The 27,538-nt window shown below is 36.8% G+C and overlaps 1 protein-coding gene across 4 annotated transcripts; it reads left to right on the forward strand.

The window, feature by feature from the left end:
• The first annotated feature begins 5,069 nt into the window (after window positions 1–5,069).
• LOC129261401 (tumor necrosis factor receptor superfamily member EDAR-like) lies at window positions 5,070–26,419 on the forward strand. 4 transcript variants are annotated; one of them, XM_064100413.1, is made up of 10 exons: window positions 5,070–5,150; window positions 7,292–7,411; window positions 10,325–10,516; window positions 11,540–11,721; window positions 14,341–14,564; window positions 17,288–17,392; window positions 19,664–19,780; window positions 21,385–21,481; window positions 22,691–22,737; window positions 23,312–26,419. In XM_064100413.1, exons 2-10 carry the CDS (start codon window positions 7,304–7,306, stop codon window positions 23,656–23,658), a joined length of 1,419 nt encoding a protein of 472 aa, XP_063956483.1. In that variant the 5' UTR covers window positions 5,070–5,150; window positions 7,292–7,303; the 3' UTR covers window positions 23,659–26,419. The 4 variants fall into 4 exon arrangements, with proteins under 4 accessions (XP_063956483.1, XP_063956484.1, XP_063956482.1 ...); XM_064100414.1 differs by having other exon boundaries at window positions 5,127–5,567; XM_064100412.1 differs by lacking the exon at window positions 5,070–5,150 and adding an exon at window positions 5,164–5,494.
• The last annotated feature ends 1,119 nt before the right edge of the window (window positions 26,420–27,538 follow it).

Raw genomic sequence — 27,538 nt, forward strand, 5'->3', positions numbered from 1 at the left:
AGACAAAATGGCAGTTAGACCATGTGGATAGTGGACGAACTGATGGTAGACCAAAATGATAGCAGACGAGTTGGCATCAAGCGAAATTTAAAATGTCATAACTTTCTTATTTTTCATCCGATTTTGATGAAATTACAATAATATGTTTGCTGGATTTTTCTCTTTTTATTCAAATAAACTGCTGAGATGGACTTGTCCTCTAAATGCATTTGATGCCAAATTAAAGAAATTTTTGAACTTTCAAATGCCTCACTTACAATTTCAGTATTTGCATGCTTTCACCGAGAAAAAAAAATGCTTTTATACAGGTTCAGGTTTGTCTGAGACGCACTGTAGCCTATATTTCGTGGAATCTGCTACTAGGAATGTGTACGGGAATGTTTGTCGATTTCATTTTGCTATAATGAGGGACCCTGCTTCACTCATTTCGCGGGGACGGATTTGGGCCTTTGAAACTTATCTTGGAGAAGAAAAAAAAGTATCGGAGACGTCTTCTATGCGCGTATTCTGGGGGTTGGGGTGGGGGGCTTTCGGGCCTAGGTCCCCGGGTAGGCGAACAGGGGATTAGACTTATACCTTTGATAATTATTTGCAATAAAATAATTTATTTCATTTTGTGATACATATATGATTCGGTATGATTATGAATGTATTGAAAAAATCCTTAAAGAAGTTGTCAGGGGGCTATTGCCCTTTTGGTTATTGTTATCATGGGCGGAAATCTGTCCCGAAAGGTAGGGGGGACCACAGGGGCGGATCCAGCCTTCGCCAATAGGGGGGGGGGTTCAGCCATATTTTAATCCCCGATTGGCCGCTCGATGATGATTTTTGTTTGTTTCATTAAAGGGGTAGTCTTCGTGGTCACTTTTTTGCTTTATTCTTATAAATCAACATAAATATATAATATCATAATCAATATTTATATAATGCGAGCGCGAAGCGCGAGCAATTTTTTTTTTTTTTTTTAGGGGGGGGGATTTTACGTATTTTTTCCTAAAATCTTAACATTCTGGGCAATGTTTGTTATCCCGAAAAAGATGTGTATGCAAATAAATAAGTACTACGAACGCGAAGTGCGAGCAGAAATGATCTGATGGAAAAGGTACCTGTTAAAGACTGCTTGCAGTTAGCCATGAAGACGTTACATATTTCAACAATTAAATAATGCGAGTGCGAAGCGCGAGTTGAAATTTTTTGACATTTTTACCTAAGGAATGAAAATTCTAAGCACTTTTTGTAATTCAAACAGATAGGTATATAATTAAACAATTGATGCGAGCGCGAAGCGCGAGCGGAAAAAAAATCGAGATTTAGACCTAAAAACGGCACACTCTATTCATGTTTTGTAAATCATGAAAAGAATGAGTAATAGGGGATCTTCCTACATTAATAATGCGAGCACAAAGCGCGAGCAGAGTTTTTGATATTGTGATCTGAAACTGGATAACGATTTAAATATAGAACAAGTTGAGTATCTGAATAAACATGCGCGGGCGTGTTTCATATTCAGACCTAGAATCTAGGCATTCTACACATCTTTTATTATGAAAAATCAGAGCGAGCGCGAAGCGCGAGCTTAAACTATATGATATTCCAATCTGAAAAAAAAAAGTTAATTTCAGCTATTTATTTCAAGCACTTTGTAGGAAAATCGTGAGGTGGATATGGATCGCACTTAATAAAGAGCTGATATTTTTCATTATTATTTGAGTTTTGACATAGGACTGGGACATCCTTAGGACATGTCATATGAAAATGATGACTATCTTACTATCCCTCTTGCTAAGCGCGAGATGAAACAAAAGGGACAATTTAATCATTAAATTAATATCTTATTTATTAATGCCTAATGAGGGGGGGGGGATCTGATGATATTATGGCCTGAAAACTGGACATTTCAAGCACTTTTGTAATTCTGAATAGAATGCATCAGTTAAAATATTTTTTTAACCATTAATGCGAGCGCAAAATAATAGGTACTTAATAAATCGAAATTTGCGAGCGCTCAGCACGAGCAGAAAATTTCAATATTCAGACCATAAAGCTATAATTTCAACAGAGCACCTTTTAAAAATCAGTTTGTAAATCACACAAAATAATGAAAGTTCGATTTCCGAGGTGAAATGTGTAATGTATATTGACTTCCAAACTTGATATTTAAGATCCATATTGAACAATCACCTAACAGGCAATGCGAGCGCGAAGCGCGACCGAAAATTTTATATAGTGACATGAAAGATTCTTTTTATTTTCCAAGTCTTCCCCTCATCTTATTTTATTCACTCTGGAATATTTGACAAGCAAAAAAAAAGTTTTCACCCAAAATGTAAGGTCATTTAGTTCAAAAGACATGTATTATTTCGAATGTGAATGATGCATTTTTTTCCATCATAAAAGACCAAAAATAGTAGGGGGGACATTTGATATTGTGTCCCCCCTACTATTTTTGGTAGGGGGGACACGTCCCCCCTGTCCCCCCTGGGATTTCCGCCCATGATTGTTATAGAACCCCATTGTCTCGTATTATTTGACCTCTCGATGACATTATAATCTCACTATATCCTGATCATATTTTACACACACCGCGGACTATCGGACCCGAGGACTTCGGGCTGTAACCGTCAAGAAGTATCAGCTAGCGCTGCACGCTGGCATTTTGATTGGCAAGTTATGTATGTATATCGATTATACAACAAACTACTTAAAATCCCCTTTTCATGACAGTTTATCAAAAATTTAAGCTCGCGATTTGCGCTCGCATTAATGGTTAAAGATATATTAACTGATGCATCCTATTCATAATTACAAAAGTGAAATGTCCAGTTTTTATGCCATAATATCATCAGATTTCGCGCCCTCATTAGGCATTAATAAATATGATATTAATTTAATAATTAAATTGTCCCTTTTGTTTCATCTCGCGCTTAGCAAGAGGAATAGAAAGATAGTCATCATTTACATGACATGTCGTAAGGATGTCCCGGTCCTATGTCAAAACTCAAAGTAATAATAATAAAAATTTTAGCTCTTTTTTTTAAAGTGCGATCCATATCAACCTTACAATTTTCCTACAAAGTGCTTGAAATATAAAGCTGTAATTGACTTTTTTTTCAGATCGGAATATCAAAGTTTCATGATTTTCATGATTAAAGATGTATTTAGAATGCCTAGATTCTATGTCTAAATATGAAACACGCGCGCGCATGTTTATTCAAATACTCAACTTGTATTCTATTTAAATCATAATCCAGTTTCAGATCACAATATCAAAATTTTTCTGCTCGCGCTTTGTGCTCAAATTATTAATGTAGGAAGACCCCCTATTACTCATCCTTTTCATTTACAAAACATTGATTTTGATTGATTGATTTATGATTTACAAAACATTGATTTTGATTGATTGATTTATGATTTATAAAACATTGATTTTGATTGATTGATTTATTTTATTTAAACACGGTAAAAAGCCCTCGATCAGCCTATGGCTGTTTACAAAACATGAACAGAGTGGCCCATTTTTAGGTCTAAATCTCGATTTTTTTTTCTGCTCGCGCTTCGCGCTCGCATCAATTGTTGAATTATATAGCTATCCTGTTCACGATAACAAAAATTGATTAAAATTTTCCATTCTTTCTTTAGAAATTTTCAAAAATTTTCAGCTCGCGCTTCGCGCTCGCATTTTTTGATTGTTGAAATATGTAACGCCTTCATGGCTAAGTGCAAGCAGTCCTTAACAGGTACCTTTTCAACAGGTACCAGTTCAAACGTATATAAAAATTTTCTGCTCGCGCTTTGTGCTCGCATTATTAATACTCATCCTTTTCATGATTTACAAAACATGAATAGAGTGTCTCGTTCAGTAAATATTATCGGACTAAATCTCGAAATTTTCCGCTCACGCTTCGCGCGCGCATCAATTGTCTACTTATTAACCTATTCTGCTTTAGTTACAAAAAGTGCTTAGAATTTCCATTCTTGAGGTGAAAATGTCCACAAAAAAATCAGCTCGCGCTTCGCGCTCACATTATAATATTTGATTGTTAAATGCTAACTGCACGCAGTCTTTAACATGTATCTTTTCCATCAGTTCATTTCTGCTCGCGCTTTGCGTTTGTAGTAATTATTAAGTTGCATACACATTTTTTTCAGGATAACAAACATTGCCCAGAATGTTAAAATTTTAGGAAAAAATACATAAAATTTCCAAAAAATTAGCTCGCGCTTCGCACTCGCATCATATAAATAAGGATTATGATATTATATATGAATTTATAAGAATAAAGCTAAGAAGTGACTAATGAGGACTACCCCTTCAAAGAAACAAACACAAATCATCTTCGAGCTGCGATCGGGGAAAATATGGCTGAAACAAATTTCCGCCGCTCCCCCCCCCCCCCCCCTATTGGCGAAGGCTGGATCCGCCCCTGTATCCCCCCGTACTTTTGGGATAGATTTCCGCCCCTGGTGATGATGATGATGATGATGATGATGATGCTGCTGCTGCTGATGATGATGGTGGTGATGATGATGATGATGGTGGTGGTGGTGATGATGATAGTGATGGTGGTGGTGATGATGATGAATGATGATGATGATGTTGATGATGATGATGAATGATGATGATGATGTTGATGATTAATTTCATGATGATGATGATGGTAGTGATGGTGGCAGTGATGATGATTTCAGGGGCGGATCCAGCTTTTTATAAAGGGGGGGGTTGGGGTGGTATGCGAGGGAGCGTAGCGACCGAGTCCAAGCGAGCGGAGCGAGCGAGGGGGGAGTGTGTGGGAGGGGGGTGTCCCCCCCTCCCACAGTAGGGAAAATTTTTGAAAAATAAATACATAGAAATAGAATAAAATAAAATTACAAGTTTAAAAAAAAAGATAAGATTTTAAAAAATGGTCCCCGGATTTTTTTTTTTTTGGGGGGGGGGGTTGCAACCCCCCAACCCCCCCTCTAGATCCGCTTCTGGATTTATGATTATGATTCGTGATTTTTTTTTTTCTGTGGGACATTTTAAAATCATGAATCTCCTTTACATTTTTGCCGATAGAGGACACTAATAAAAAAAAAACGCAGAATGAAAAAAAGGGGAATCCCATATGACGCGATCGCATTCTGACAGAAAATGATTTGCGATTTGAGTGGTAAATATCTTTCGATTTTCTCTGTAATTGTGTGATAGAATGGATCGTGTCTGGTGCTTTGAGATCCAAATGAAATGTTGCAGAGTTTATGTTTTTTGGAATATTTTATCTTTCGTGATAATGCATAAATTGGACCCCGAAATTAGATCACGAAAATGTCGGACTGCATATTGACTGTTTAGTGTTGTGGAATGCATCAATGTAGGGCGGCGTCGAGAGAATTGAATAGAGCCGGTCGAAGTCGAACAGAGAGTATTGCACCATCGGGTTGCAATATACCGGCAATTGGCATGACCCTGTCCTGTGGATGGCTATTAAAACACTTTAATGAAGCCCAAATGAGAGTAGGAAGCATCATGCAATTAAAGCTACAGCAATTGGCTGGCTTTTAGTTTTAGAGTTATACGTCACTCAAAAGTAAATAAAGCCATGAAAGCCAAGGAATTAAATTTAAGGGTCTTAAAATTAAAAACTCAATTGACATAAATGACAATACTGTTTTGTTTAATTAGACTTCGCCAATGTGATGTGCATGTATGATGTGATTGTGAGAGTTAAAATATTTGTCACCATGGGCGGAAATCCCAGGAGGGACGCGTACCCCCAACCCAAAATAGTAGGGGGACACAATATGTCCCCCCTAGTGCCCCTACTAATGTTTTGTCTTACCTGCATACCAGAGTGAAACTATAGACGCCGCTTTTCCGATGGCGGCGGCGTCAACACCAAATCTTAACCGAAGGTTAAGTTTTTGAAATGACAGCATAACTTAAAAAGTATATGGACCTAGTTCATGAAACTTGGCCATAAGGTTAATCAAGTATTACTGAAAATTGTGGCTGAGTTTCAGGTCACATGACCATGGTCAAAGGTCATTTAGGGTCAATGAACTTAGACCATGTTTGGAGAATCAACATCAAAATCTTAACCTAAGGTTAAGTTTTTTAAATGTCATCAAAACTGAGAAAATATATGGACTTAGTTCATGAAACTTGGACATAAGATTGATCAAGTATTACTGAACATCCTGCCTGAGTTTCGAGTCACATGACCAAGGTCAAAGGTCATTTAGGGTCAATAAATTTTGGCCAAATTGAGGGTATCTGTTGAATTACCATTATAAATTTGAAAGTTTATGGATCTGATTTATGAAACTTGGACATAAGAGTAATCAAGTATTACTGAACATCCTGTGCGAGTTTCAGGTCACATTATCAAAGTCAAAGGTCATTTAAGGTTAATGGACTTTGGCCATTTTGGAGGTAATTATCAGATTGCTGTCATAACTTTCAAAGTTTATAGATATAGTTTATAAAATGTGGATATAGGGATAATCAGTATCACTGACAAGTCTTAGGTCGCATGATCAAGGCCAAATGTCATTTATTGTCAATGAACATAGTATTGTATCATTATATGAATGGTGTTTTTTGTGAATAATTATTTTATAGTAGTTTTCAAAGTCAGCACTGCTGCTATATTGAATCTCGTGATGCAGGTGAGACTGCCAGAGGCACTCCACTTGTTGTATTTTATGATGGAAAGAAATGTGTCATTCAAAATCGAAATAAAACGTGTATTTTTTATGAGATGACATTACTTTTGGGGTGATAGCTTCTTTTTTTTTTTTGCTTGTCAAATTAATTTTGTTCTAAATGACCCTACATTTCTGGTGATAACCCTTTTTTTTGTGCTTGTCAAATTTTCCAGCCCGTGGTCCCCCTACCTTTGGGGAGAGATTTCCGTATTTTTATCCTTTTTTGTTTAATTCACATAAATACTGTTTAATCGACTGGTCTGACATGATTTGTTTGAAAGGAGCAAAACAAAAAACAGAGCAGTGAAAGTTTGTAAGAAACCCGACTAGAATATTAGAATACCGGTAATAATTAAAAAAAAACCCACTGTAGTGTACGGCTGCCAGAGGCAGAGGAGGTATTTGGAATGGAATCTATGTTCTTCTTCAGGTTACATCTGCCTCTTTCAGGGGTGAAGATTCTTGCAGATGTTTCCCAAAGTGACACAAATACAACTATTTTCCATAGAAATACTGAAGATTTGTCATCTGCACACATTATTGAAATAACGACTATTTTCATCATCATTATTTATGAATTGACGTTGTTATTTCTCTCATGCAGTTGAATTTCAGGATGGAAAAATCTCAGGAACAAACTCTACGCACACTTGTACTTCTCCTTGTTGTTTTCTTCATTATCCTTGACTATGGAGCAGCTGATGAGGACCAGGAACATTCACAGGTATGGTAAGGTGCCCCTTGTCTGCGCATACCCGCATCTGCACGATTCTAGTAAAAGAAGTCACGTAACGACCACAAAATTTACACTGCAATACATAGACAGATATTCATTAAAAAATCTGTGAATCGTGTGTAAATTGAATGGGTGCACAGACAAGTGGCACCATTTTCTTTTTTTATGATCTGTAAATGACTGGCAGAGGGTTTTTTCCAAGAAAGTCTTTTTTCTCTCATTTTTTCATTTGGAACATTATCAACTGAAAATTTTTGTGAGCTAAATAGAAATTACTGTTTAATCTTAAAATTAAATTTGTAAGGTTGCAGACATGGGGCCCCCTTCATACGTCTAATGTATGTATGGATCATCCATACATACATTAGACGTGGATGTGGTTATGTTTGTTTATTCAAATCATTCCAAGATTAAGTCTTAAAAATGTCGGATCCCATCAATGAAAGTTACATGTAGATTGATTTAAAAATCAATTGCATTATGAATATTCGGCAACCCCATTTTTGCATAATTCTTTAATATAAATATTTTGACCTAGGATGAAAAAAAGAATATCTCCTTTGTTTATTCCTCAGTTAACAAGCAGAATGTACTTTTCCATTGCAAAGAAAAGCAAAATGAAGCTTTCTGATTATATCATTAATTTAGTGGAACAACAATTATTTTTCTAGAAGCTGTTTAGACTGTGCCTGACTTAACGAAATATAAAAAAAATAATACAGATTTACTATAGATGAATGTTCAATTCATAATGTAAAGGGGAAAAGGGAGATAACTAGTTAAAATGGAGTATTTCAAAGCATTTCTTCAAATAACATACATTAATGGGGAATCCAGCCCTGGGCCAGCAATCTGAATAAAACCCAGTAAGTACTAGTATATTGTTGTATGTCCTCATGAAAGAAAAATACAATTTGAAATAAAATGTTGGAAAAAAATAATGTTTTAGACATTTTATATATTGGTGTACATAGAAGAGTAGTCATTGCCTTTCATCACTGTTAGTGACATCACATATGCAGCCAGTTTGAAGTCTCCATGGGTATAGTGATTTCCAATTTTTACAACTTTTAAAAATTTCATATCTTATTGTTTGTCCAATATTGTTCAAACCTTCACCTATCATCAGCTTGTCTGATTTTTCTCTTTCCTCTAAAAACAGGCTTTTATTGGGTTGGACTCCCCTATGAGGGTCATTCCATCTGGATTCACCCAGTGGTTGCACCCAACCCTCTCAGTTTTTGTTGTAAATTGGTACACATAAAATTCCCCATGGCCCAAGCACAAAAAAAAAAAAGTCAAATCGGTCCGTCGTTTTTGCGCTACGGTCCGCCCTTTTCTCCTTGTTTTGACAAAAATGGGCGTGACCTTCAACTTTCAATGGCCATTGCGTCGTTACGTGTTGACCAATTTTCACGAAACTGGTACCATTCAAAAGGAAATTCAGAGAGGAATCCAAAACATGCATCAAATAATGTATTGGAGCGATTTATAAGGTCTTTGGGGGAGTACAGCTTACTAGAAAGCAGGATATTGCAGTTCCCAGCAGTTTTCTAATAATGAGTTATTATATATTGCCCAACATCAAAATGCCTAAACAGATACCTATTCATGAGCATAAATGCTTAATGTTTCATTTGTTAACTGATGAGCTTAATTTCTTTTCATCTGTTTGCATACTGTAACTTAAGATTGGAAGAAATCATATATCATAGGGCTGGTAAACACTTTACTAACATGAATATCAGTATGTGGGACTAGAGTGAAATTTCAGATCAGATACTTGGTATCTTTGGAAGAGTTTTAAAAGGTGAAGAAATAAAATATCATCATTGGTTTTAACATATTTTGTCAATATTATACTAATAATTAACATACACGAAAATCAAGTTAAAAATTTATTTGTCCGGGGGTCAAACTCAAGGTCAAATAAAGGTCAAAGGTCATGACCTTATAAATCGCTCCAATACATTATTTGATGTATGTTTTGGATTCCTCTCTGAATTTCCTATTGAATGGTACCAGTTTCGTGAAAATTGGTCAACACGTAACGACGCAATGGCCATTGAAAATTGAAGGTCACGCCCAATTTTGTCAAAACAAGGAGAAAAGGGGGGACCGTAGCACAAGAACCGACGGACCGATTTGACTATTCTAACTCTAATTCTAACTAAAGACCTTGTGGAGCGTTGTGGCCCAGTGGATTAGTCTTCGGACTTTGAAACAGAGGGTCGTGGGTTCGAATCCCAGCCATGGCGTAATTTCCTTCAGCAAGAAACTGATCCACAGTGTGCTGCACTCAACCAAGGTGAGGTAAATGGGTACTGGTAGGAAGTAATTCCTTAAAAAGCTGTGTGCGCTATGAACGCCTAGCTTAGCCGGGTAATATAGGAGTGCCTTGAGCACCTAACAAGGTGGATATGTGCGCAATATAAATACCCTATATTATTATAACTCGTCTAATGCCAATTCGTCCAATTGCCAACTCGTCTACTACCATTTGGTCTAATTGCCAATTCGTCCATTAACTGTTTCGTCTTATAACCAGTTGGTCCAATAGCCATTTAGTCCATGTACCATTTGGTCTAATTGGACTTGGTGTTAATTGTGCAAAATGAATAAAATGATATGGATATTAGGCTAACTGGTTATGAGATGAAATGGTCATAGATGAAATGGTGATAAGACAAAGTGATGATTGGACAAAATGGTTGTTAGACGAAATATTGATGGATGGAATGGCATTAGCCTAAATGAAAGTAGACCATGTGGTGAGTGGACAAGTTGGCAGTAGACTAATCGGCAATTTACCCTTTCCCCACCCCCTTTTAACTTTATTATAATCTCTCTATTTTTAGTCCGATTGTATTCAATACTATTGAAACCCATTTCTTTATTCAGGACTTGACTTTGGCTATTCCAAAGCCCAAAGTTGTGGTGATGATGGACCAAAGATTTCAACGACGGCGGCGGCGTGATGTTGGGCAGAACAACCCCAATAACTGTTACTCTGACGAATACTACAATACCTACTACAGGAAATGCAAAGGGTGTACCCGGTGTTCACCAGGGACTCAACATGATCCACAAGAGGTAAGTAGAACATACTTCATTAAAGACGTTACCAGTTGTGGTAACATTCTCAAAATGAGTTAGAACAGAATCCAATGAAATTACCACCAAAGTGTTTGTATGTATAAATAAAAAATATGTGCCAACTAGCTCTGGAAAAAAATGCGTAATTGCTGAGAAATGAGCAAAATAAGCACGGAATTCCATCAAATGTCGGGTATTTTTTTAAGCAATAATAATACACTATCCCACATATGCTTTTCTGTGTAAGTGATCATCAGAATTATTGATTTTGAGCTAAGATTTCATGATTTTACAAAGATAAGTTTAATGTACCAGATCTACATGTAGATGTATGATAATATTTTGACAATTAATCTTGATCTTGAGTGGGACACTGATTACAGTGTCAGCAGCTGGCCAAAGCTGCTACATGTATGAGCTGTATGAATTATAACTCTTTGTAAGATGGTGGTGATCATCAAGTCAATTCTTATTCCTGGAAATTTCTTGACTCAACCACTTGTATTAATGTTACCAGCACAGGGTCCCATAAAACAAAAAGGTTAGCGATTAATCGTATGCTTGATTTTCATGACTGATTGTACATTGTAGTCGATGCAATCAGTCGTAGAAAAGTGTTCTACAATGATTGCTAGGCTTTGTATTATGGGATATCCAGTGAACATGACCTTTTTTTATACTTGCTTTAAAAATACTTGTCCGACCATCCCCCATCATCTGGTAAATCCTAAATCTACCCCTAAGCTTTAAGACTGAGTCATGACTAGAATATGTAAACTGGGGAGCATTTCATGAAACAAAAAAAGAGTCAGTGATTGTCACTCTTTGTTGTAAGCTACTGAAATCCTTGCATGTGATTAGCTTAGAGCAAATTAGTCAGTGAAAATCACTGACAAGAAGATACTTCATGAAACGCCCCCTGATGAACAGTGATTGAAAAGAAAATAGTTTGTCTTTGGAACTAAGTTTTGCCTGCTCCTTGCCTTCCTTGATGAAACATTCCTTTCTCTTTCCGGCCAGTTCTGCGGAAACGGCCAAGGCCAGGAATTGCACTGCATACCTTGCGAAGATGGATTCTATCAATCGAAGGAAGGTATCAAGGTCCGGACATGTCAACCATGCTCTAGCTGTGATCCACATGCCACCATCGAAGAACCCTGCAATCGGCGACGCGACACTGTCTGTGGAAAGTGCCAGAAAGGGTAAGGCTGTTGGCTTCTTTCCTGCAATAGTATACAAATAATGCACGAAAGCACATGCATGCAGGGCCAAATAATGAAAGATGTGCGAAAAGAGCCAATGGATATACCGCACCAAGGTCTGCAGGACCGAGTGCAATATATCCATTTGGCGAGTCAAGCACAAAGTTCATTATTTAGGTCCTCTATGCACAAGAATGCGTGTATTGTTTGTTATATACACCCCCCCTCACCCATGTTACTGAGTTGCCCCAAATGCTATATTTGATCTAAATTCTAGATAATTCCAGAACTCGCTCTATCCTGCGTTCTGAGTGTAAGATATCATGTGCTCTGATTTGGACCAATCAGATTACAGAACATTCTTGGGAGTTGTATAAATAGCAGTGTAAAGTATGGTTGTGGATCGTATTACCAAACACTTTTCATGAATTCAATAGTATCTAACACAATATTCTCATGAAATTCAACAAACTTTTACCATAAATACACAAATACCTACAAAATATAAAAATGTCAAAATTTTGCCAAAATCGTTTTTCTTTTTTGCGATATCAGCTTCCAATCGGACCCCTCTTCGCACGTGAAATATTTTGGCCACCTAAAATTGGTATCCTATTACTTAACATGTGTTTTCTATGGGAAAAGTTGAGAAAACAAATTAGTGATGAGCTATTTTTACAATATTTTATTATTTTGAGAATATAAAGACTTTGAAAATGTGTTTTTGACAATTTTCATCATCTTTTTATTCAAGTTCCATTTGGAAGGATGTTGCAAAGATTTGAGCATATGAAATTTTCTGACGCGTATGATGCCCATGTTCGGTAACATAAGGCCGGTCATTGATACAATCACTCATATACATGTAAGTCCCAGTTTGGTGTTGACAGGTTGCCTACTACATGTACATGTAGAACCACAGTGAGCGAAGCACTGCAAAATGGACAATATTCACCTTTTTCTCGTCGCTTTTCAAAAGGGCTACAAAATGGCTACAATAGGACTATAAAAAGGGAAGGAAAACGGTTTAAAAAATGGAAAAGAAAACAGCATGTTGCTCACTATAAACAGGGGGGGTCTCTGTACATTACTTGTACCTACTTGTACATGTACTATTGGAATCGAGAATTGGATGTCTAAACTGGTTCTGAGTGGTGAAGAATTGTTAATCAACTGATTAACCCATTGTATTCTGGAATCGTGTAGACCCTGTGCAAAGCATATGTGTATTACAGAACTCGGTAGTTGACAGTTTAAATCATCCGGTTTACAAACACACACTTTATGCTTGTAAAGATCCAGTTTCTCTGTCATAGCAGCCCCTATGTTGGTATTGTATTGAAATCCATTTAATTGCTCTTGTGAAGTTGTGTGGTTTATGCAGTAACACAGTATCTTGTTGATAAACTAGTGATTGATTGGATGCTTCAGTGGTAGAGCAGCCGCCTCATGAACGGGAGGTTGTGGGTTTGATCCTTGGGCGGGTCATACCAAAGACTTTAACAATTGGACCTTCTTCTACCTCCTTGTCAAGTGCTTGACTTTTGAGAAAGAAGAAGGGTAATAATGGCATATCACATTGTATGTTAGGCAGGGCCCACTTGAAAATCAGCTAGTAGTTGAAGTAGCAACCCTGGGTAAATGTGAGTTATAACAATTGTAATCATTGGTGATGTCGTTGTACAATTTAACGAGATCAAGGGGCCTGTCTTACAAAGAATGGCAATTGATCCGATCAATCGCAACTATGGAAAGCCAGCAAAGTCAACATATAAAATGCATGTTTGCTCAAAAAAATTTCTAGATATGAATGTGTATCCATAAATTCATTGATTTCTTGACAGTTTGGTGTGTTCTCCTTTGTTTTCAAAGGACATTTTGCACATATCCTGTAGAAGAAATTATGACACTGATGGATTTCCATAGAGTTACGATTGATTTAATTGATTGGATCAATCGTAACTCTCTGTAAGATGGGGCGCTGGATCATGGCTTTTGACACAATATATTTAATCAATTATGCTATAAAGTAGACAAGCAATCCTATGGCAAAACGTGTGAGAAGATTGCAATTAATTTAAGATATTAAATTGTGTCACTTTATGATGTGGCCCTTGAGTAATCTTGTAGGTTACAGTTTTGCATGTTTGAATTGAATTTTTTTTTTTTAATCAGATTTGAAAAAATCTATGATACGTGATTTGATGCTACAAATTTGAATTGAATTGAGGTCTGTAAACGCATTTGATTTAATTTATTTGTCCAGTGAAAAAGTATATACGCAGAGTTGAATTTATTCACCCTGAACAACATTGGATCAAAGCAACCCTTTCCCTTAGCATAATCCATGATTGATGTGCAATTTGGTCTTCGGTTGGAGAACATTTTTTGCCTGGATAAGAAAAATAAATTGTCTGTATGAAACTGTACAACCAGCTTCTAAAACATGGTTTATGAAAATTCTTTGCCACAGAAAGCTACATGTGTTTCCATTTGGACCCCTTTTTTTACATGTACATCTAGAATTTTAGTTATCTACATGTAGATTCAAATACAGAGTTCCAAATTTGATGTGATTTGTTAACAATTCTTTCATGTACGTATTCAATTTTTCCGCAGGTGGTATTACAATGAAGTAAACATCTGTGTAGAATGTACAGAAAGAGACGTGAGCGACCCATCCAACCAAGAATGTTATGTCAAACCCAAGCCTAGTCCAGGACCAAATCCGCCTGGTTCAGAACCACAGTCTCATCCTGAACCAGACCTGAATCCTTCTCCTGTACCTAGCGGAGGAGAAGGACCTCCTCCAAAGCCGTCACATAATCCACAAAATGAAAATGGTAAACATTTCAACTTTTAACTGTCAATAGTTCAGAAATCTTTTTACAGATAATACATACATGTGCAGAGAATGCAGAGAAAAGTTTGTTCAAGTACATGTATAATTAAACATACCCTGTTGAACTATAACCTTACACTTTTAGAAGTTATTCAGTTGAATTGTGCATTTGAAATTGAGGAGTGTATACGCTAGAACAGATATACGTGTACATGACAGTTTGGTTGTGCACACGCGCTAGGCAGTTCTGTTAACTATTTGTTCTCGATTCGGTATTACAGCATACGCCAAGCTTGTCGGAGCATCAGTTTGGCAAAGCTTTCCGTAGCCTTTAATAGAGCTTGCATCAGACTGGCTGGATGAATGTACCCATATCCCAAGGCATGTCGACAAGGGTCTGGCCCAAAGAAAGCCTCTAAATCATTTTGAGTTTCCCACATCTGGAGAGCATTACATGAAGAGTCTTGTCAGAGATTTTCACTGGCTTACTTTCTCTCAGGCAATCAGATGCAAGGATTTCAGTAGCTTATAACAATAGTCAGTGAGGAATCACTGACGATTGTTACATGAAATTCTCCCAAGATCTACAGTATAGTTTGCACATACGAATGACAAGTCGACTGTACATAGCCCTTGGCTCTGTTTCTTTAAGAGTTGCAACTGTTGTAACTTTGCCATTATGGCAACCTCTTCTTCTTTGGGTGTACTGCCCAACTCCCCACAATGAGAGCTAACCGGGTAGGAAGGGCGCAGATGTTGATGGCGCAGAGAGAAGATGCTTTTTGTCTCGCCTGCATAGCAGAGCGAGACTATAGGCGCCGCTTTTCCGACGGCGGCGGCGGCAGCGTCAACATCAAATCTTAACCTAAGGTTAAGTTTTTGAAATGACATCATAACTTAGAAAGTATATGGACCTAGTTCATGAAACGTGGACATAAGGTTAATCAAGTATTACTGAACTTCCTGCTTGAGTTTCAGGTCACATGACTAAGGTCAAAGGTCATTTAGGGTCAATGAACTTAGACCATGTTGGGAGAATTATTTTCAAAATCTTAACCGAAGGTTAAGTTTTTGAAATGACATCATAACTTAGAAAGTATATGGACCTAGTTCATTAAACTTGGGCATAAGGTCAATCAAGTATTAGTGAACATCCTGCTCGAGTTTCAGGTCACATGACCAAGGTCAAAGGTCATTTAGGGTCAATGAACTTTGGTCAAGTTGGGGGTATTTGTTGAATTACTATCATAACTTTGAAAATTTATGGATCTTGTTCATGAAACTTGGACATAAGGTTAATCAAGTATTAGTGAACAACATTTCTGAGTTTCAGGTCACATGACCAAGGTCAAAGGTCATTTAGGGTCAATGAACTTTGGCCAAGTTGGGGGTATTTGTTGAATTACCTTCATAACTTTGAAAATTTATGGATCTAGTTCATGAAACTTGGACATTAGGTTAATCAAGTACCACTGAATATCCTGTGCGAGTTTCAGGTCACATGACCATGGTCAATGGTCATTTCAGGTCAATGAACTTTGGCCGTGTTGGAGGTCTTTGTTAAATTACCATCCTAACTCTGGAGGTTTATGGATCTAGTTCATAAAACTTGGACATCAGAGTAATCGAGTATCACTGAACATCCTGTACGAGTTTCAGGTCACATGACCATGGTCAAAGGTCATTTAAGGTCAATGAACTTTGGCTGTGTTGGGGGTATTTGTTGAATTACCATCCTAACTCTGAAGTTTATGGATCTATTTCGTAAAACTTGGGATATAAGAGTAATCAAGTATCACTGAACATCCCCTGTGAGTTTCAGGTCACAAAACCAAGGTCAACGGTCAGTTAAGGTCAATAAACTTAGGCCATGTTGGGGTAATTGTTGAATTGCCATCATAACTTTGAAAGTTTATGGATAGAGTGAATGAAATGTGGACATGCGTGTAGTTGACAAGTCTTAAGTCACTGTTCAAATGTCATCTATGGTCAATGAACGTGGTATTATGTCATTATATGAATGGTGTTTTTGTGAATGATTATTTTATAGTAGTTTTCAAAGTTAGCACTGCTGCTATATTAAATCGTGTAATGCAGGCGAGACTGCCAGAGGCGTTCCACTTGTTTAGTCTTTGCTTTGCTTTGAACTACCATGGTAACCTTGATTTTGATTGGCTGCTAAGCCCTGTTACCATGGTAGTTGCCATTATGGCAAAGTTACAACAACTCTTTAAGAAACTGGCCCCTGGTCTTACTGTGATATTGTATCTCCGAGACAATATGGATTTAGACAAGGCTATGATACAAATTTATAGCTTTCGTTGAGCTTGTTGACAAGTTAGTGACATCATTTGAACAGAAGAAGATGACTGTTGGGATATTTCTTGATCTGTCGAAGGCCTTGGATTGCATGGACCATCGTATTCTGTTTGACCAATGATAATTTTGTGACATTAGAGGATTAGTTCTTAACTGGTTTAAAAGTTATTTATCAAAGTGGAAACAATATGTTGCAATTCATCTGAATATTTTGTTGATTAAAAAAAAAGAAAAAAAAATTGTTTATGTTAGACCCATTACCCATTTACTTATGATTTTAGGCCTACATCCATTTTAATTTATCAATTGTAGACCTAGACTGTAGTATTATATCATTCAATGCAAGGTTGTTTCTTTTAAAAGTAATGAAAAGTAACATTCATCTTTTCGTTTTCTCTTTTTTAGCATTGGGTCGCTTGGAAATCGGACTTATCTGTGGAGCTGGCATTCTTGCTCTAGTTTTTGTTGGTTTCTTGGTTTACTTAAAATGTAAATGCAACAAGACAAAAGGCAAGTGTTCCAAAAGTTATATTCTGCAATACATGTCAATTCAATGCTTTGTACGAATAAGGTAGTAAACTACAAACTTCCAAATCCCTTTGAGTTCAAGATATATACTTTATTCCCTTAAGAATGTGAATTGGGGGAAATGTTTTGCACATGTCATGTCCACAGCGCTCAAAGAGGTCGCCACCATTCTCAGGAAACTTCTTGGCATAAACAGGCAGGGAGAAAATCCCTGATGCGATGACGCATACTCATGCAATCTGCCCATTATCTTCACCGTCTTCAGTGGAGGATCCAGGATTTTGATATACATGTAGGGTGGGGGTGATAATTTCCATAGACTTAGGTACATTGTATATTAATATGTATGTTTAGTGGGCAATACTCAAAATAATATACAGTGTAGAGGGGATGTGTGTCCCTTGGATTATCTTATCATTTCTAACAGTATTAGTCATTTTGCCTCCGACGAAGATTCTGCTAGGATCGAAAGCTTAGGCCCCTTTTGAATTTCTAGTATTAGTTATTAGTTATTGGCACTTTGACACTCATCCAAACTTTCTCATTCTTCTTTTCGTGGTGGGGTATGTGCCGCGGAGGGGACCCCCATTTTTACACTCAAATTTCCGTTCCAAGGCATAGCATTTTTATCTTATTAAGAAAAAGAACAAAGAAAGCCGCTCCAAAGCATAGCAGTTTCTTATCGAGAAAAAATCCGCTCCAAAGCTTCGCATATTTTTCGTTACGCCGTTCCGGCCGCATTGATCCGCTACAAAGGTAAAAAGCGGCCTCAAAGCGCTGTCCATCCATCGCCTCTACGCGAGCGCACCCAGCTCCCGCGCCGCCGGGCTAGCTGCATGCACGCATGCCCGTTCCATAGGGATGCATACGCACTCACACACAGGCAACCCGTTCCAAGAACCCCCGTTTTCAAAAACAGTTGTAGTTCGGTAGACTGTTCCGAGGACCCTCCTTTTTACAAAAAGCCCACTCCAAAGCCTCTGTTTTTTGTCTCGCCCGCGGCAAATACCTACCACTTTTTTGGTCGAGTACCCCCCCATAGACTGTCCCACAAGTGCTGGCGCTCTTCAGTGTGATAGTTTTTCAGCTGTGATTTCATGATTTCATGATTTCACAAATCTCAGTTAATAGAGCTGTGCCAGATCTAGATCTATGCACTCATTCAATGAACAAGGTTATGATCTAACCTTGTTCTCTGTTTGTACTCCCTTTTTGGCAAAGTAAGGTTGACAATGTTTGGCTTATATTTCTCTTTTTCTTTGGAACAAATGCTTCATTGTTTGACACTGTCAGATTCCATTACAGCTTATCATATAACTTGGCTCTTAAGTAAATTTGATTCTTTTGATTATTTTTTCTAAATTAAAATTGGAGATTGAAAAATGAAAATTTTCTTGCCATACTACTTTCCACCATTAGAGGGCGTACACAAAAATGTGCCCGAAATTCAAATTTTTGAGTGCTCTGGTGAATACAAACACTATTCCCAAGTTCTAATGAAAAATAAATTGCAACTGTATGGATATTAGTATTTTTGGTCACAAAAGTATTTTTTTAATGATTTTTTTAAAGTGTGTGTTGTGTACTTCATTGGCATACCATAGTCCTACCTGTAGATCCCCCATAGGCAGGATGGTTGCAGTGAGCAAGTGGATCTAGATGATATAGTGGCAATCAACTTTGTTTTTACAGACTTTCTCATGAATTCAGTGTTTTACTGCTACAATTTTCATTTATCTTTAATTTCAATTATATCTGGAATGGGCCCATTTTCTTAAGGTATCACATGCCCAATTCATTTCCCATAGACTTGTGTGTTAAAGTGGCACTTTAAAAAAAATTCATAAAAAATAAGGAGGAAATTCGAGGGTTGAATGTTTACTACCAGTGGACAGGATATATGTCTGACATTCCATATCTGACCAGAAAAGGGTACCTCAACTGGCTCATTTTTAAAATAAATCGGCATTTATGAAGACTACACCTGACAGGATCAAATTCATCACTTGAGAGAGTAAAAATTCTCCCACCAGTAAAAAAATAGTTCGAAAGTAGTGATATATCTTTCCAATTCGGAAAAAGGAAGTTCAGTAGGTACCCTCCCTAGAATCAGTGTTAGATTGTCAATCATATTCATTCATTTTTGTCAATCGGCAATATCAAATTTAAAAATTAGAATGGGTTGGCTTGAATGAATATCTTTTGCCTGCTTGTTGTAATTAGGCCCGTGTAACCTCAATTTTGTTGATGCAGATGTGCCACCAGCTGTTGAAGAACATGAGATGACTGAAAAGGAGAACTTGTACCATGTTGAAGATGAGAAAAATCAACGAAGACCTGGACCTGGACCCTCTAGACCAGGTCCCTCTGGTAAGTTTATCGATTCACAGACATCTTTTGTCATTCAGATTTGTGCCCATTTGCAGACCTGCTTAAACTCTTGCTTTGGTTTCTCTTGTTCATCCCATCAATATATTTCTCATACCTGACTCACAATTTAGCTTATCCTCATAATATACATTATACACAACACATGACAATATCATGTGGAGTTCCCTGCCTAACGTGTCAGCGTTGTTGGTTCCTCAGTGCATCAGCAGATTTAGGCTATGCTGTAAACTAGGAGAGTTTGTATCTTTGATAAGAGTGAAAACAAGAAATCCTCAGGGCGATATCTTTTGCAAGTTCACACATTCTACACTTGGACACGGCAATAATTGGGCAGGTACATCATAGACCCCATACGAGTGAAGGTGGCATGATGCCGGCTGACCTCACGCCGTCTTAAACATATGTGTAAACACAGAAGTGAACCGACATTGCCTTGAAGCTGCCCCGATTTCGGTCAACCTTGGAGGTGGTTTGGGGCTGCCTTTGAGGCGGCGTGAAGCCGCCTTTACGTATGTGAAAACGCAAAGCGGACTGAGGTCGGCTTTCGGGAGTCGGGTGATCATTGGCAAAAGTTGGGATACGTCATCGATCTAGCTCTATTGCATGACCTCGGTATCACGCTTTCAGGTGGCCCTGCTGCGGGCCGCGCTGTACCGTACGTGTAAACAGGGGTTGTCAAGCCTCCTTTAAGGCGGCGTCATAATTTTTGGAGATGACTTGACGCCGGCGTGAGGCTGACTGAATGAATCCAGCCCACGTGTTAATATTTTACATTTATACAGACAGACAAGACTTTAAAAAAATGACATAAAAAGGCAATTGAAATCATTTCTAAAGTGGAGAAAAATCAAGTTTAAAAAAAAAATATTATTTGTGCTTGTTCATGCAAAAAACAAAATTGAGCGCAGTTGTAGAATCGATTCCGATGTCCCAAAGTCAACACTGCCGCTAAATTGAATTGTGTAATGCATGTGAGTCTACCAGGGTTATTTAACTAACTCTTCTTTCTCAATTTTTCTTTTTACTTCTTCTCTCACTTTCTCTCTCCATCTCTGTCTATCTGCCTCTCTCTTTCTCCTTCTATCTCTCTTTTATTCTATCTCTCACTTCTGCAACCTGAAAGATTTCACAATTACAGTGAACCAGTCATAAAATATATATTCCATTCTTTGGTCACTTTGTGATAATCTCAATTTTGAGAATTTGTAACACCTTGGTTGATCTTCCTCAATTCACATGCTCTTTTTTTAGTGTCTTACTTTCCATACTCTCTCTCTCTGGTTTATTTTTCACTTTTAAAAAGTGAACCAGTGCCCCGTCTTACAAAGAGTTAGGTTGATCCAATCAACTGTATCTCTGTGGAAATCCATCAGCTTCATAATTTTTCCTACATGAAATTTGCAAAATGTCCTTTGTAAACAAGGGAGAATATAAATGAATATACATAATTATTATTATCATCATTAAGTACATTGTAATACATTTAAAGAATGTGATGCTGTGCTTTCGTATTACAATTTATGTTAGAGTATAAATGTACTTCAGTATAAATGTATTGTGTATTTGTCTTTGATGTACCATAGGTTACAGCCCTGGTGATGCAGCCAGCAAACCAGCAAAGCCTGCGAGGTACACTCTTGTGCCTCCCTCTTCGCATGAGAATTCATCGCAGCCTACACCGTATGAACTTCATTTGAATTTAATACATGTTTATACTTATCTTGGTAATGGGTGGGGCTACTTTGATAGCACAAAGAGATATTTTTTCTTAAAAATCAAGACATACGTGTACCACCCACATTCGTGCTCTATTACGTTGTAGTTTGAATTGAAACATATACTGTAGGAACCTTTTTGGGCGCTTGTGTAAGCAGGGGCTGTTTTGGGGGGGGGCATGTTAAGATGAAATTGCCTATAGCTTGCATGTAATTTTCTCATGATTGAAAGAAAATTTAATTTTATAGGAATACTAGTATATTAGAGTGCAATATAATACCTGAAATACATATAGGCTCTCCGGTATTTATTTCCAAACTCTGACAAACTTCCCCACCTCTCGACTCATTCCCTATAAAAGATTATGACTGATTTTGACTTTAAGGATATTCATTATGATTTTATGATATTCAAGTGTTTTGTTGTGTGGGATAGAGTGATTAAAACAACAAAACAAAAACAACAACAAGACTTGACAGATCTGTGAAACATACTGTTACGCATCTATTTTACTAATTTGTTTTCCTGTATCTACAATTCACTGATAAAAAAATGATATGCATTTGAAATTTTGAAAATATCTGATTATATATGAAAGAATTAATGGGTTATGTGGTAGTATGTATTACCGGTAATGTCTCGTTCATCAGGGGCAAAATAGAATATTGTACCTAGTTTAGGCAATCTTTTGGTTTTACAAATAATTTTGTAATTTTCATAGGTTATTCAATGCTTTTATTTCCAGTATTCTGTATGAGAGCTCCTCTGCTTATGATGAAACTCAAACCGATATTTATTAAATAATTTTAACAAGTTGTAAAGTCTTAGAAAGCGGTTGAGGAGGAGTCGTAGAGGATGGTCATTGCTTTGATATTATCAGCATTATAGAATGGGACAAAAGTCTAATCTTCTTACCAATGTCAGTTCTTGTGACAATCTCTTTTTTAGCTCAGGAAATAATTTTCCTGGTATCGCATCACCATTAGCTCCACATTTTTTTTGTACGACTGTTGCATAAAATGTATTTTGTGTACCAAGAGTCAGAGGACTGCACAGAACATAGCTGAAAGCTTTTCTCTTTCAACTAGAATTGCTAATCAATTGTGAGAAGTAAAATCATTCCCTGTATAAAGTTTTCGTTTCAATTGTACATATTTTTTTTTTACCCTCCAGATGTGGATCATCAGCTGGCACTGATGTAGATCCCAATCTTAGCCAAGGTATGTCCACGTACAAGTCAACTCGGTTTTTATTGAAGTAGACTTCATACGGGAGATAAACTTCATTTTAAAATGTGCAGTCAGACATCTTAGTAAAACTTCCAGGGGTCATTGTTTAAAATCACCTAACATTGGCCACTAAACAGAAGACAATACAGAAAAAGAAGCATTGTTGTACCTTCAGTTTTATTGTAGAGACTAAAGATGGAGGGATAGCAATGGATTACATAAGCTATCCATCCGATCTACCTGTCCATCCATTTGAAAAATGGAATGGTCCAAAATATGTCAACCACAGTGGCTTGAACATGCCAATGGGCCTGTGTCCTAGCTATTATTAGTTATAATAATAATGTCATATTTACCCAGGGTAGCCACTTCAGTTCCAAAATCTGTTCTCCCAGCAAGCCGTACTTAATGTTATTATTACCCCAGCTTTAGCTAGGCTACTTAAGCGCTCAATTTCTTCCTACCATTTATCTATTTACTACACCTGGGTGGAGAGTGGTAAATGTAGAAGTTGCCAAAGGATGCAAGTTTTCATATGAATGCCTTTTTAAACTATGTTTCACAGATAAAGAACCACCTTCCTTGAACTCTGTCACTGCTGAAGGAATCCCCCTGAATGATCAAGATGGTCAAGATGAACTACTCACTGGTCCATTTTCTATGCCTCAGAGTCTGCATTCTTACCTTCCTGAGGGACATGGAGAACTTCCTGAAGACCCTGACAGACATCAAGACGATGTTCGATCTCCTCCTGGTAAGACGGTTGACCTGAGCAGTCAGGTCACGTGCAATGAGCCTGCAACAGGCAGGAACTACGATGTCATGCCGGATGAGAGTGTGCGTTCTGAAATTGGTTCTCTTTCCTCACAACCTCAACACAACATCCCCAGGTCACCTCAAAGACGTCTCTAATCGCTTCCAACTTCTCAGTATGTCCAACCCACATTTTTATCCATACTCACTTCATGAACTGCCCAAACTATGATAATGTAAGAGCATTGGATGTGTCAACATGAGCTAGAAAACAAATGGCCAGAAATCATTTCATGAAGATCCTACAAATAGGTCCGACATACACACATCATAGAAAAGCCCTTCTGTCATCAAGTTTTTTCACAAAAAATACATCATTGTTTTTATAAGCTGAAAAATGTCACTATCGTGTTATTTTCACCAAGTTTGAGTGTACAAAAATCAGCTAAATTTCCCTTTTTTGTACATTGCCCCATTGGTATTCTGCCAATACTGTACAACGACCCAAGTATTAAGGGAAAAAGTCATGAATGAGCAGAATTCTTGAAAATATTGACTTAACAAGCTTTTTCTGAAAACTAAAATTTCACTACAGTATACAAATATTCCAGGCTTTGAGTAAGTATAGCAGGAATTATTTGTCCGAGGTTGGACTAGCATTACTATTTTTTCCCAGGGGGGAAGCCCGAGGGAAAAATAGTTATTTTGCCAGTACAACCGAGGATGAATAATTCCCTCTATACTTTTGAAATAAAGGCCTGGTATATTTGTTTAATATTCTACATTTTATAAGTTAGAACAATAGATCTTGATAATCTAGTTCTTGTACATGTAGTTCATCCTTTTTAATCTGAACCAAAATATAGATAAAGCGTCACGCCAACTGATCTACTTTTCCACGCACTCAGCGGAACACAGATTTGTGCCTGCGTCGTCCCTTCATGGGACTTGCCTGGTAGAGTCTACATGTATGTCGATCTGTGTCAATGATCTGTGACGTCAATGATGGAATAGTACACTATTCCATCATTGACATCACGGAATAGTAAATTTTCTGCAGTGGGCGTTTCATTTTCAACATCGTAAATTTGAATATTTTTGGTCACATGATCCTATTTAGACTAATCAGCATACAGGATTTCATTACGTAGGATATAATATTATTTATACTAATATATACAAACATCGTGTAAAAAAAAATCAGCTTAATTTGCACTGTGCTTCATTGCCTTTTTAATTTACTGCCATCACTGCACATGGAAACGACCTACATGTAGGAATTGTGAAAATAACAACTCATAAATTAGCAAAATTCATGAAAATATTGACTCACAAACATTCAATAAAATCCATTGTTCAAGTAGTTTCTACCTTCCTTTGGGTAAAACAACCTTTAATACCTTCCTTTGGTAAAAAACATGGTTATGATACCTTGGTAAACGTTATTCTCTTACTTTTCATTGGTAAATAATCTGTTACCATTATCTGGTGAACCATTTATTCTTCATGTGTTTTTCTCTACCAAGATATCAAATAAGTACCTGTCTGTGAATATGATGTTATTTTGCCCAACACATCATTACGATTTTTCACTGAAATGATCCATATGGCATAGGGAATAGCACATGACCACAATTGCCATTTGTGTAAGACTTATTTCACTTTTGTTGAAAGTTATTAATATTATTGTTGTTAAAATTTGATGGACTTTCACTGCCTTATATTTGCTACTTTTCTGTTCTTGATTATCTCCCAACGTTTAAGAACCTATTTTAATTAATGTTTTAGGGAGGACTTTTCTTTTAATAGGCTACATTAAATACAATAAGATTACATTAAAAAAATAATTTTCTGCCATTTAGCAATTGCATAGGAGATTGGAGTTCTGTTAACAGTCTTGCGTTTTAAGGTCAATATGCAACTCTGCTTTCTTCCAGGATGTTATGCCATCAATTCAACCCTATAGAATTTTTTTTTCATTCCTTATTGATGAACATAATATTCGCTCTTGATATTCAAGAGAAAACATTTTATATTTTTGTACTTGATGTGCAGTACTCCAGTATTATACATGTATAATATATTAATCATGTATGTATATCAGAGTTGTAGGTATGAGGGTGTGATTTTGATAGAAAACTGGCAAAAAGCATGATGAAGAAAAATTATGAAAACGGAAAAAAAAAAAAAAAAATTAATTGCATTATAAAGGTGGTTGGGAGAAATATTGTAGTTTAAACTAAATAAGAATAATGATACCATAACCCTTTTTAATTTATTGATTTCGATTGATATGATATTAATAGTTTGTGGTGGAAGGCCATTCGTATTCTGATCAGTTTTATTGCTCAAAATGAATTACAGAGGAATTAATTGTTATATAGACTGTTGTGACACAACTTTGCTCCTATGACATAAACTGTTATCTTAATTGCACTAAAAGACGTAGGCCCGTATTCTGAAGTTGGGTTTAATTTAAACTCTGGTTTTGAGTTGTGGTTTAACTATGGAAAACCAGTTGTTACATAAATCTCTAACAGTAGAGGTTCAATGTATCAGCTCATTTGACTCCCAAAACATTATTAAGTGCCTGGGAAGAATAAGTATGACAATTGTCTTCACCATTAAATAATTAGTGAAGAGCACAGTTAACACGAGAAGCATTCACTGTTAACAAAATTTTGAAACGTTTGGCTTCCCATAATTTTAGCACAGAGTTAGACCATGGTCTAAGTTAAACTTGACTTCAGAATACGGGCCATAGGGTTATGGTTGTTATTGATATTTAGATCAGAATAGAGGTTGATGAAAAGGGAAAATTTTCATGGAAGCAATCACCACCAGGGCAAATCGAATTGCATCCTCCCTTAAACTTGATATATATGATTATGACTTCTTGAAAAAGAAAATAATTTTTAAAAACTTACGTATGTACATCATTGTATTTGAAAAAATAAATAAAAATAAATAGATGAATAAAAAAAATGAAAAAAATATATATATATATATGAATTGAATATGGTGAGGGCTATATGTGTTCAAGGTTAGGGTTTATGTTTGAGCTATTGAACAAACTTTCCATGCGAAAAATCATTCCAAGGGCTTGTGGCCTTGAGTCTTGTGACAAAAGCAGTATAGTTTTTTATCAAAAAAGCATTTAATGGAAATATGTTAATATGTTTTACATGTATATTGAAAATTTTATTTGAAGCAATATTATAGACAAAGCATGTGAATATGTTTTGTAAATGTGTTTTATGAGAGTTGTCCCCCTTGAATCTTTTCATGGGATGGTGGGGGGGGGGGACAGGGCCCTCTGGAAAATGACTGAAGGTGCCTTTGAGGGAGGAGGAACAATACGCCTTTTTCGTTTTAAGTACTTTTTTTGTTGCCATTTTAAATTGACACAGCTCAGGGACTGTTTGTCTCCAAGCCCTCATGTAGGAAGAGTTGTACATTAAGAACAATCATCATAGACAATCTATAAAAATCAGCATAATTACTAGATTGTATGAGAGAATAGATATTTTGACATGTTTGTGTTTTAAAGGTTTTTTTTTTAGAAATTGATACTTAATCATGCGTTTTGGGGGGAATTAAACTGAATTGTTGTTTTCACTTTGACATGCATTTATATTATCTATACCTCGGTCACATTTGCTCTACAACGGCTGTACGGCGAGTCGAAAACAGCCGTTTTATTCATTTTTATTCAAACCACCTATGTAGCTGGTACAAAAAATGTTAAAACGGCTGTTTTCGACTCGCCGTACAGCCGCCGTAGTGTAAATGTGACCGAGGTATTATCTACAGTTGAGCTCAAAAGTTTGCATAATTCTGGTAGAAAGAAACTTTTTTCTCAAATTTGCACCACCTTTAGTCACCCAAGCAGATTTCTCAGATGTAGATTTCATATGTAATACTAACATATATGAATTATGGTAGAGAAAAATCTTTGTCTACCAGAAGTATGTAAGCTTTTGAGCTCAACTGTAAATGATTATGCGCTGGCGCATTCTCAAAGACTGTACAAAAGATT

The sequence above is a fragment of the Lytechinus pictus genome, chromosome 5, assembly GCF_037042905.1.
Source record: "Lytechinus pictus isolate F3 Inbred chromosome 5, Lp3.0, whole genome shotgun sequence".
NCBI classification, from domain to species: Eukaryota; Metazoa; Echinodermata; class Echinoidea; order Temnopleuroida; family Toxopneustidae; genus Lytechinus; species Lytechinus pictus.